Source organism: Nicrophorus vespilloides, unplaced genomic scaffold (genome assembly GCF_001412225.1).
Source record: "Nicrophorus vespilloides isolate i.1.1-1 unplaced genomic scaffold, Nicve_v1.0, whole genome shotgun sequence".
Classification (NCBI taxonomy): Eukaryota; Metazoa; Arthropoda; class Insecta; order Coleoptera; family Silphidae; genus Nicrophorus; species Nicrophorus vespilloides.
In genome coordinates this window covers 83,634-96,810 of record NW_017095694.1, presented here as the reverse complement: position 1 = coordinate 96,810, position 13,177 = coordinate 83,634, and the positions used below count along the sequence as shown (strand labels likewise).

Here is a 13,177-nt window from a genome sequence, read left to right as displayed (position 1 = left end):
TTTATTTTCATATAATTTTTTTTTTGAATATCCCGCGGAATACTCAAACAGATTTAGGCGGCGTTCCGTAATTGGATTAACTCGAGCGATTTGGAAACGGCTTTGCGAAAGCAGTTCTTGCGTTCCAACCATAAAAAAAACTTTTGTTTTTTTCTCCTGTATTCAATATAATATATCTTCTTTTCACATAAACGTAATATATGGATGCAAAGGAAATTAAATTTCATTCAATTAATTAACGCCTTATTGAATATGCAAATTTTACGCATCAACTATTTACGTATAATAGACAACTCAATATAAGCATCTAAAAAATTATATTGTTTAATAAAAATTAATAGTTTTCATTTAATTATAAAAACTTAGTTTCCTAACAAAAATTGTATTCACTTTTATGAATGAAATAGTTTCAGTTTACGTACAATTAGACGACCGAAGTTTCACTCAAATTGCTCTTATGTTATACGAGAAATTTCCTATAACCGCGTTGTTAATAAAAAAAATATAATTTGATTTTGTTTTGTTTAAATTTTTAATCAAAAAGTTTTGTACTGTGAATAATTTTGATGTTTGCTCTTGGAAAGTCGGTATCCGGATTGAAACGTACACTTAAGAATCCGTTTTTTTTTTTGTAATTTTATTTTGTTGTTGTTTTGCGGAAGGAAGTATGAAAGCCATTATTTTCAGTTGTTTCTATTGAAGTTTTGAGAAGTTCCAATGAAAGTTTGCACGTTTTACTCGAAAGCGCAATAACTTACATTGTGCACTCCTTATTTACTCTCATAAATCTTTGCAGCGAATTTATCATCGCTAAATATTGAAAAGTCTCTACTTATTTCTTAATACATTTATTACAAAACAATTACAGTTAAATATAAAAAATCTCCATCCATAGAGGATTTTTTTGAAAAAAATATGTCTCTTCATTGGTAGTAACAAACTGAAATGTTCATAGGAACGTACACGTAAGTATTACAATTAGAAATTAATATTTTCCGCGCATTTTAAAATTATTATTCTCAAATTACTGTCATCAAATTCTATGATATATTTGATACTTTTTTTTATAGCAAACATAATAAACTAGGAATGGTGATTACGTTTAAATTTGTTAAGTATTAAAATCCTAAAGCCATAAATAAATATTTACAGATAAATTAATATGTTTTGTTTAATCCTCTTAAGCATTCGAAACAGTTTCATACATTATAATATGAGGATTACAAACTTTGGATACTCTCTCAGGTGGTCTATGCTACGCGGATATAACAAAACTAATATTTCAATTGTTTGAGTTATGAACTAATAGTTAACTTGAATGTACATAAATATTAGTCTTATAATTAATATTATTAATTATAAAGTCTTTAGAATTGAATAAATGTGAAAAGAAGACAAATATTCGTAATTGTCGACGTGGAACGGTAATAATTAGCGAAACGTTAAATGCGACAGTCTAATTAAGGACATAACGATTCGCTTGTTCTCTAGAAATTAAGCCCCGTTTAAAACGAAACAAAATAAGTGAACCAAATACAATTAAAGTCAAGTAATACTGTAAACGTGCTACGATTATTTTTTTTTTGCAATATTTTGGGGAGGAATGTTAAAATAACAATTTTATTATAACATTCATCATCTCTAATTTTTTTTTTCCGGTACAACCGCCCACCTAATGACTACAAAACCCGCTCCAACCTAATTTACCATTACATGTACACCAAAACAAATCAATGGCCCCGAAAATCGTCTATCTTTATGCACCCTCCCCGCACACAAAATCATCCCGATTTCAATCGATTCCTCGAATGAAAGAAATAAATAAATAGATAAAACTGACGCATGTACATTTACAATGAAACTGAGGATACATTTTTTTTCGCCGCCCAATATACAATTTCGCTTCCTTCCTTTTGCCACCAGGGACATAATAAATTGTAGCAAAGTGAAGCTGTCAAAGCCTTGATTCGCACAGTGCAACGCTTCTATATATAGATATATTGAAGATTTCTGGCTTTTCTTTCGATTTGTGAAACCCACCCCCGCGCCATCCGCCAATAAAATATGATTCGTTCAGTGTGTATCGTTTCTCGCTCTTTGACTTCTACCAAAGATTTTACTGGCCTGTCAACCATATCCTTCTGATGCTCGATCGGAGCTTCCATCCCCTTGCGGCTGCTCCCCATTCCTAAGACTCCCACACTCGACTTCCTCAAAATCCATAAATGCAATCGGTAAAAATCTTTGATCGTTCCTTTATGTGCGTTCCTTATTGTGGGCTTCAACAATGCAGAGATTTCATGTCTAATTGAAGCGTATACTGATCGGCCAATGTCATATTTACCTTAGCCTTTATACCGCATTACGTATGTTTGCCTAGGTCCTTCAGGTTCAAGGGTCGCGAGATTCTGTACGTGTTTCCAATCCATTTTTCTATTCTTTGTTTGCTCATCCATTCCATTTCAAGTGCACGGTATACGATCCTACCTCCTACCTCCTCCCCCCTAACCGTTAAGCTTTTCCAATGATTGAGTCTCAAGACATCATACAATTATTATATACTGGAATTGTTATGGCATCACGACAGAAACGTTTCCGCTTATTTAATACTTCGCTGATTTTCTTTATACCCTACAACATTTATTTATAATCTCCTATATGAAAACTTTCAGGAAATAAGTTGACATATCAATTAATTCACTATTTTATAACTTACATTCTTATTGTCTCTTTTAGTTAAATTACATTTTCTAATTCAAATTTTTATAGTATAAAAAACATACTTTTTTTTTTCTAATTAATTGTTTTAAATGAGAAGAAATAAATAAAATACGTACTCGAAATTACTTAACCAAATTAAATTTGTCGACGTGTGGAATTCAATTTTATTGAAATACAAAGGGATTGCGAATTCGTGAAAAGGTGGTGCGTATAAATATATTTAAGAAAGTATAAAAGTGTTCGGTAATGGGCTGCAAAATGTCACGTCAAGTTGTGATTCGGGTGTTTTCCATTCAACTCCCAAGACGAGATTGAAGTGAATAAAGGTCTGATTCCTGAGTTCTCTTTCAACAGATAATAAATCGCATTTCTACTCTTCGCTTTATTTTTATATTTAATTTCCATAATTTTGAATGAAATATTTTCTCTTGATATATTCAATAAATGTATAATAAAGACAAGTAAATGTTGATTTATTAACATTTTTTTTCAGTAAAATGAAAGTAAATTTTATTAATTAATATATTTTGTTGTAAATCTATATTTTTTTATATTTAACGGTTAATACGTTAAGCGTTGTATGAAATCGTATTACACAAGAATTTTCCTCGTATAACACGTATAATATAAATAACATATATTGCGCGTTGTAGGAGAATCGCGTTATTCAAAAATATTTTAATGGCGTTATAGGAATTCGCGTTGTAGAAAATCGCGTTATATGCGTGAATCTACTGTATATGAAACTAAATTTCATTAATTCGCATATAGTTTTATGAACTTCCAAGTGTTTTGTAAACTAAAATATGATTTATTTCTTACTTCTATTAATCAATATAAAAATAATCATTACAAAATCCTTGAAAAATAATCCTTGTATTAATTATCATTGCTCACTTTGAATGAATTATAAATTTAAATTAATTTTAAAAAATATATAAGATGTATATTAAATTGTCTTTGGTATATACAAAAAAACCTTTCAGCTGTACACTTTGCATCATGTAAATCAACATTCAGAGTATATTGAGTATGTGCATACTTTGCATTCCTGGCATCGTGTCTGTGCAGAAACGTGCTGCAGCACATCTTCAATCACCGCCGAAGACTTATTCGGAACAAAGAGGATGTTTCAGGACGAAACAAAAAAAAAGTACATCCTGAAAAAAGGGCCATTCTTCATATAAAAATATCCCAGGAGTATTCTTAACAAAAAAAAACAAGGAACCTGCGACTGCCCATAGCTCTGAATGGAGAAGGGAATTGACCGAGAAGAATCTTAGAGGACGAGGACAACAATGAATGTGACAGTGCAAAGTATGCACTCAATCTGGAAGAAATAATGAAACTTGTTAGGCAAAGTGGCGGAATGGAGAGCAGCAGTAAATTTGAGAGAATAAATGAAACTGCATCTTGTCGTTACCTCAAAGCTCAAGGGTCACTGCAGGAGCCAACTGACATGATAATTCAAATATTTATTATTATTAGCTTAAATAATTTTCAGTAATTATTAGCTGATTTTGGGGTAACAATAAACACTGTTTGAGGGCCCCATAATTCGCGGGACCACAGAGCGACCTTAATCACAGAATAGAAGCCTCGAGGCGAAATCACAAAAAACTGTAGACACTAAAAAAACGTCGTTTCTGTTTTTTTTTCAATTTTTACAGCTCATAACAGACGACCCGATGACAACACGAAGATGTATTTAGGCACGTTGGAAAGGTGAGATATTCAACATTCATATGAGTGGTCGATCATGTAATTATATTACGAAGAATTGTAAAAACTGAAAAAAAAACGAAAAAATGTTTCTCTGTTACGTATAGAACGTTAAGTAACTTTTGTTATATAACAAGATGCGCAACGCTTGCATTGCTGATTATACAATAAAATCATAAAAAAGTTCATTAGTGTTCGAGTTATTAACGAAAAACGTTTTTTTTCTATCCATCAATGATTTCTACAGCTCTTAGTAAGCGACTGCAAAAAGAGTGCATTATTTTTAAAAGTCCCTTCATTGTGAAGGTGGGCGCATTATTCTTAGGACGGCAAATTTCTTAGGACCACCCTGAAATATTGTCAGATGACAAAGATGACCGTTGTTACGAATGATTTACCTCAAATGACGATACATAATCTCCTGGTATAAAAGCTCCTAAGTAGCTTAATTGATTAATATAAGACGTAAAAGTCAAATTGCACTGCCATTTATACATAGCAATCGTATTTTCAATGAAATTCTCTTTCGGTATCCTCATGCGTTATTCGTAGTTGGAAAATAATTTTCCACTTGCTTGTTTATTGGTTACCGAGGGAATATGAAAGGCTTTCCTTTGTGATTTTAAGCTGCAACTCAAATTAATACTGAACAAGATCAGAGTATAAATCATTTTCGGAGACGGGTTACGTGGATTTCGCTCGGATGTTTTCTATTTTCGTAATAATGAGAACAAGGAACATCGTATGAGATGAAGGGAATTCCTCCAACCTTTTTGATATGTGCGGGGTCGCGCATAAAGCGGCTTACGTAAAGAACGCAGAACACTTGTTTCGTCGTGGGCACGAGCTGTTTATTGCGCAATAATAAAGGCGGCTCAAAGGAGAGCTGACGGGTGGTCCTTTTATGATCCTGCGAACCCGCTATTGTCTTCAAAATACAACCAACAAACATACAAAATATATATATATGTTCACGTATACAGCAGCATTGCTGGATTATTGCACTCCGATAGACGTCTGATCCCACTACAGAATGACACTTAACCGAGTGTCATGTCAATGGAACAATGCACAGTTTGTTTGTCGGGAGTGAGTGGAAGTTTATTGCATAACAATAAGAGCACATCAAGGCATTTCCTGTAACTCGTTATAAGTACTCCTTTCATCAAGGGTATTAGAATCTTAACAAAATATTATAAATACAGTATCAACATCTTTAAATATTAATAAAATACACAGTCTTTAACTTTTATATTCCCTACAAAATAATGTCTGCAAGTAAATAAAAACTATATTTAAAGAGCGTAAAGGAATGCAGCAAAAAAAGTCGTATAGTCTGATTCATTCATAAAACGTCGTAAAAGAAATGCGTAGAAGAATGCCATTATTGTTTTGTTAATAGTTTCATTTAATTCCTGCATTTTGAATTTATTTTTTTTCAAAATTTACGGAACGTCTTTGCAGAATGTAACATTATAAAACCACTACTCGTGTGGTGTCTGATAGACTCTGATAAGAATATTTTGCTGTTAATGGCGTGATGTGCATTTACAAATCGTCAGTGAATATGAAGAAGGTACATAAGTCGCGGTTACTCCACCCTTCTAGTTTTTAAAAAGTTATGATTGGTTTCTACCCACTGGCGTCTCACAGACACCGCTTTAGTAAGGAAGAGTTCTGATATTATCTAAAATAATAGGAATTAATTGCACTAATTAAAATAAATTATTTTGTTCTTTAATTACAAAATAATTAAATAAATTCAGAAACATGTTATAAGTAAACTAAAAATTATTGTGTACTTCATTTTTTTTTATATATTAGCTTTAATTGAATAACGTTTTAATATAAATTTTTATGCTGAAACAAAGCACAAAGGCTAATTATGAAAAGAATAATAAAACGCTGTCGACGGGAGTTGCCGTAACTAATTACGTCCATGTATTTTTATAATAATTCCTTCAAAGAAGTAACTTCTTATTAAAGCCACCGCAGCGTCAAAATTACGCAATAATGAATTATGTAATAATCTTTGTTTGCGGGCATGATTAGTGGTTATCCCTTTAGCGCTGAAACGTTGATAAATGGAAGGACGAAAGGGAAAGGTTCTTCCTGTTTCGGTATTAGGGAAAGCCGTGCAAGAAATAGGTGGCAGGAGGGACATGTTAAGTGGTCGATAGACTGGGGACAATATGGTGTTGATTTCGTAAGGGTCGTGAGTTTATGAGCGCAAAAAGCTGATAATGCGGTTAAGAACAATGCCATCAACCTTATCACGTCCAACTTGCTCCACACACATATGTATGTGTGTACATATAAAGCACACATACAAAACGCGCGCATATACATATATATAAAATCAACCCTCATCGTTCAATATCTTGTTACAGCCCGGCTTTATCACAACTTATGTACTCCGTATGTAGCTCGAGGGTTAGGATGTCACGTATCAGAAAGGATAGTCGCGCTGCTATCCTTTTCGGAAGGTAATAAAAGTTAAACACAAATATTTTCACAGCGACTCCTCTTTTTTCTTCTTCCCGTTTGCAGTTGTCCTGCGCTATTCTCCAGATCCCAAAACGAAAACAACTTTAAAATTGCCACACTTCCATAATTGATGCGCTTATCTTTGAGGGTGGCTAGGGGGATGTGTTTCCGGTTTTCCGGAGGCGAAAAACTAACAGCTATTCCGTATCTCGACCAATCATTGTTGGGTTTAAGTTCGAGCGCCCTGGGATGCTGGTCGACAGATGTATACACTGGACCCTTAATATTTCACCCTCATGCTCCAATTTCAATATTGATGTTGAACTACTTCTTAAAAGATGAAAAATATTACAGCAGTGACGGAATCTAAAACTTATCAAATACAATACAAATTTAGGAATTATATAAAATATTCGACTCTGTCTGTACTGATATTGAATTAATTCCAAAAATATACTAATGTAATTTTTATCCAATTACTTTCCGGAAGTGACATCTAATTTGTATCACAAAACTTGCCTAACGTTCCAAAAAAAAATCATTCTATAATGGTAAAACTCAAAGAATTATTGGACTAGTGTGAATTATAAAAAAATCTTGCACTTAACTATTTTATTTAAATTAGAAGATTTACATTTTACATAAAATATGAAAACGTTTGTAATTCTCACAAACAAACCCTTTGTGATGACAAAATTACAAGATTGTAAGAATTATACAACAAAGTTTGTTAATAAAGAAAGTGTTTAATTGAGACCATAACTCAAAAGGAGTGCAGATCTTTTGTAGGAAAAGTAATTTGCATAAAAAGGACTTTGTTTGTTAATTTTCTAGTGCTTAAAGCAAAATATCTCAGTGTTTGGAACGAATAAAAGAATTATCGTAAAGATGCAAATGCAAACTCTTCCAATTTAATAGAACTTAATTTAATTACTAGTCACAATGGGGTATTAATCAATACTTTTGTACTTAAATTATTACAATAGAACTTCTATTACTGCTCTACGGCATAAGGAATTTCATTGATATTAAAGTTTTGATTGTTTGAAATTTACTTTAATAATCTTGATTCCATTTAAATAACAGTTTTTTTTTTACAAAAATAATAATGACATTACAAAAAGTTTTTATTTGTCTGCTATTTATTTAAAAAAATATATTGTATGCTTTTTAAATAAAATTTAGTTTTTTTTTAATTTGTTAAATTAAAATTACTTGTATTTATATAGAATGATTGCATTTGCTCTTCAATTGCAGCTATTGCCAGTCACGTGTAATTTCACCCCAACCCGTTGGAAACCGCATACGAACAAACACATAAATTAAACCGAATTAATCACGGCCAGACCAACGTCACTATTTGAAACCTGAAACATCTGCATTTAATTATACACACCCCTTGAGAAACGCCACAGCATATCATTGATCACTTATATATTGCAAAGTTTTGAGAAAATTTATATTATTTTACTATTAATATTTTATATTAAAATTAGTAACAAGTATAACTTAACTCAAGTAGCGCCCTTACAGAACTAACATCAAAGTTGAATCAAAAAAATATGGCTTCGTCTGCAAAAAAACTACTGCTTCTTAGTAAAAAGTGTTGGGCGATTATATCAGCCGCTCCAATCCATGTTGGTCCAATCTAGCACAGGTTCAAATTAGGCAACTCTTTCTTATTTATTAACTTTCCTTCAATTTTACTGAATAAAATTAAATTTCAATGTTATGTTAAGAAGAATCAAATTAAACAATTACATAAAAATTTCAAATTTTGTATCCAGTAAAAAAACAAAGAATTTAATATAAAGTTATTTTTTATATGTCAGCAATAGTTATTTACTTTCTATTATATAATGAGAAAATTAAATATATTTGCTTTATTCAAATAAGTTCTATGAGATTATGAGATAAATGTTTTTGAAAATGTAATATTTATTACATAATGAGAAGCATTCCAGTAGAATTGAACTAAATAATTGGTGAGCTTGATTCAAAGATCAGTTGGAGAGTAAATATATGTTACATTAACTGTATATTGAAATTAATAGAAATATGTATTTATAATTGGTTAATCATAGCGGAGTAATGCAATTAAAAGTATTTGCTTAAAGGAACATATTTCATATCATTGCCTTTGAAAGGGCGCAACAAGTTAGCACAGGATGTTCCCGACACGGCGGGACTTTCAAGGGAAGAAAAGACGCCGATCCAATTAGAGCAAAACCGAGGTAAATCAAATATTGCAGATTGCACAGCTCTCTCTCCAATTATGCAAAGTATTGCAGAGCGGAAATCGAGTATAATTGAAGTATGATATTTTTAACAAGGTTTCCACGATTCTTACAAATGCATATGTATAACATAGCAGCAGTAAAATTTCAAAATATATGTAACTCACCAACGAAAGGTACTAGTCCTTCCTGATCGTAGTCCTCCATCATTTCGACACCAGTGCAAGGTTTAACGTCGTCCTCGTTACCATTGTTCTCATCCTCGAAGGAGCATTTGTTGTGCTGACTCCAGAACTCCTTGAACCAGACGTTCCGGCAATTGATAGTCTTTCCTGATGGTAGCGGTATGTTCCGGCCGTTGCTCGAGTTGCACATCTCCTTCTCCTTATCCATCTTGGGACGTAGCGATGAATAGTAGCGATCAAAACCTGGAACAGAGGTGTGGTTGAGTTATGGTTATCTCAAACCATTTTATAATTGGACCAGTGGGTGCAATCGCATTAATTCAAAACCCATGTTCGGAAAGAGACATTATTGAATCAGCACCTTTACAATGCAGCCGCGACCCAATTTCCAATGTAAAATGATACGCTTCGCAGTAAATGTAATATCGCAGGTGTCGGAGAAATATGGAATACGTCCGTTTCTGGTGCGAAGAAAGGGTGCCGTCGCGAATAAATTGTAGAGGGTGGCATGGGAATCGATTAAATCCAGGATGACTGGGGGGTGCTAAGGGATGGAATGGGAATACTGAGAAAAAAGGTAATCTCCAAGAGCAAAGAGTGAGTAAGAGTAGGTCGGTGCATTTATTTAAGAAATTATGCTAAACGAAAAAGTCATCAAAAGGGAACGTAATTGAAATCCAATACCTCGCGATAAATGAGGCAAGTAACGTGGAATTATTGTAATTCAAACCGAGGAATTGTAAATGTTTCGGGTTACCTATTTGCATTATAATGTCAGTCAAATTCTTAGAACTCGCAATTATGGTCGGAATTTTATTTCATTACTACCTCAATTGAATCTTTTTACAGAATCAAATTTAATTCCTATATATTATTTAAAAATATCAATAAAACCTCACAAAATTTATTGATTTCTTGAACAAAACATAAAGACAACAATTTTTACTATTCAATATTTTAATGTAAGATTTAAATATTTGTGAAAAAATAATATATAGAGCAAGAATTCAGTTCCAGCAAATCGGCCCTAACTTTAAGCAATTTTTAATCTTGCACAAAATTGTATATCCAGATTTTTTTTAATGTAAATAAAATCTGGAATATGAACTTATATTTGTTTTACAAAAGTCCTTACATGGACACAATTCCACCATATAAACCTACTAGTTTACTGCACGAATACTATTTTTTTGCATATGTTAAAACAGGATGTACACATCAAAGGATCATATGCATATGAGCAAACATGCTAAACATGCATTTTTTCCCCCGAGTAACAATAAGCCTAATTAAAATCCAGAATCTCGTAGTTTTTCATATCGAGAGATCCGTTTGAACTGTCGGCATTATATAACGACTGAAGGCAAACTGCGCAAAATTGGAACCTACGTAAACGCCATCATTTACATAAAAGCGTTTACTTCAAGCGCCCTTCCTTTTTCTCTACCAAAAAAAAGTACATACCCTCTCGCCCACAAGCAGTCCCATTTTTAATTTCCAGTTATTTCGAGTTTTGTGTTATGATAAATTAGTTCGTTCGTCCGCAAACTAAGTTTGTAATAAATTGCGCAATTTCCGCGAATACAGAGATCACATGACGGATTTCCCATCAGAAAATGAAAATATTTAACTCGGTTTATTTTTTCTCGATTTCTTTGCGAATCATTGAAACATTTATGGAAGGATGAGTTCAATGAATCTTCATTCCAATTTTCTTAAATCTCATTCCATCGCTCGTATTATTTTTTTTTCTTCTTCATCTGTTTTCTATCCTCTTCTCCTGCCTTCTATTTCATTGTGCTTTTCCATCGGACGGACGGGAAACGTCGGCACTTCTTAGCTTGTCTCCAATTAGTGGGACATTGACGTAATGAGAAGAAGGAAAAATAAGCGTCGAGTGGAAGCGGATGGAAAATGCCTAGCGAAGCCCAAATTCTCCATCATTATCATAAAACCATTTCAGTGCGATAATGTGCTTGGATATTTTGCTCGATGCATACCGGATTATCGATAAGGGAATGCAATGATTTATGTGGAAAATGGCCGTTGCAGTTGATTGCGTATATTGTTTTTTTTGTAGTTTAACAGAGACAAATGCATTACCGAATGCATCAGTAAAACACAAATTGCAATACGTTTTGATTACAATTAAGCCGTTTTTCGAATTTTCAGAATTAAAAGATATGGACAAAACATTTTTACAGCTTATTTTCTTTTATTGAATATACGACATACAAAAATTAAAAAATATATCAAAACTTTTAAAAAATCCAATTTTTTTTAGGAAAAACCCGGTTTTCGAATTATATAATTTTCTTAAAAAAAAACAGTTTTTTAAAACCTGCTTTGTCGAGCATCAATTACATGTAAGCAATGTATTTGCAATATAAAAAGATAGGGGAAAGAAATGAGAACTTTGGTACGAATAATTTACAAAAGTACAAACAAGTAACAGTAAACATTTTCCGAGCAAACAGCGACGTCGAAAATATGAAAGTTTCGAGGGTTCTAGCATCAATATTTAGGCGGCGCCCCTCGGGCCACAGGGGTTGTTGTTTCGTTGTATACACTGAAAATAATAATTCGATATTTTCGTTCAGCTCCGGCTCATGGATACAGAACATGAAGTACCGACACGCGTTTCGCATTCCGATGATGCCATTAACTGGAAGGACCAATAAAAACTGCATTAAGGTCGACTTTTGTTCCGACCGAACTAATGCTAATCCATTAATCAAATTTAAATAACATTCCGGAAAATTTACGGCGTATCGGTTTACTTAATGGTTGAACTGCCGACGTCGCCCGATGGGAATTTAGTAGCTCTCCTAAGTAATTATTTAGTCGCTATAAAGTGGTAACTTTTCCCCTGCAAAGGTAGCGAGACTTAATGACAAACTAACTTTCAACACTGATTCAACCTAGAAACTTACAACAACCAAATTTATATTCTTATTGATCTTAAGGCTCCGCTGTATTCATTCCCTTCTTTACTAATCGTATATTTAACTTTTCCTTGCAAATACATCACTTGATATTAAAGAGATACAGTATTTCTGATGTTAATTGTACTAATCCTTGCAAAAGAAGATGTAGGCAACCTTCTTAATATCAATTGATATATGATCTTAAGAAGGTTCTGCATTCCTTCTTTAATATATCTTTATAACAAGAAAATACATCGCTTGGCAGTAAGAAGATGCTGTATTCATGAAGTTAATTTTAAAATTTGTATTTTATTAATCATTGCAGCAAGAAGATGTATAAAAAGGTATACCAATTGATCTTAAGTAGATGCTGTCTTCTAATCTTGTATCATCAAAATGATATAATCTAAGTAATGAATTAAAATATTGAATTTCAATCGTATACGATCTCAACTATACTTCAAATTTGTTTTCATCTTAGATTCTAATAAACTACTATTGTATGCATGTTATAGCTTTGGAAAGACATATTTCAGAAGGGTCAAAAGATTGCTGAAAAATGTTAAGAAGCTGCTCCTCCCCACGCTTTTGTCACATATTGCTTTCCGCGAGATGGAATTTCGAAATTTAAGTGAAATTTATCCCTTATATTGTTCGGAACTGTGTCGACTTCCTGCGGTTGCATGCTATAAGGCATATATCTTGTTTAGCGAAGATAAATAACAAAGGAACAACGTAACTGTCTGATCCCAAATCTCTTTTGTAAAGACAGACAAAAAGAAGAATAAAAAGAAATGTATATGAAAAATCATGTTGTTGTAATAATAAGGTTTGTAAAATCTATCATTTTATTTTCGAATTTATATTAAAAAAAAGAGATATAAAAATGTGTATCAAA

At 32.6% G+C, this 13,177-nt stretch overlaps 1 protein-coding gene across 3 annotated transcripts in view; it reads right to left on the bottom strand.

The window, feature by feature from the left end:
* LOC108560036 (metabotropic glutamate receptor 7) overlaps positions 1–13,177 on the bottom strand; it is an 87,908-nt gene that overhangs the window by 18,631 nt on the left and 56,100 nt on the right. For all 3 annotated transcript variants that reach the window (XM_017917466.1, XM_017917472.1, XM_017917480.1), the window contains exon 6: positions 9,335–9,595. In XM_017917466.1, the coding sequence (XP_017772955.1) occupies positions 9,335–9,595 (261 nt within the window). The remainder of the gene's footprint in view (positions 1–9,334; positions 9,596–13,177) is intronic.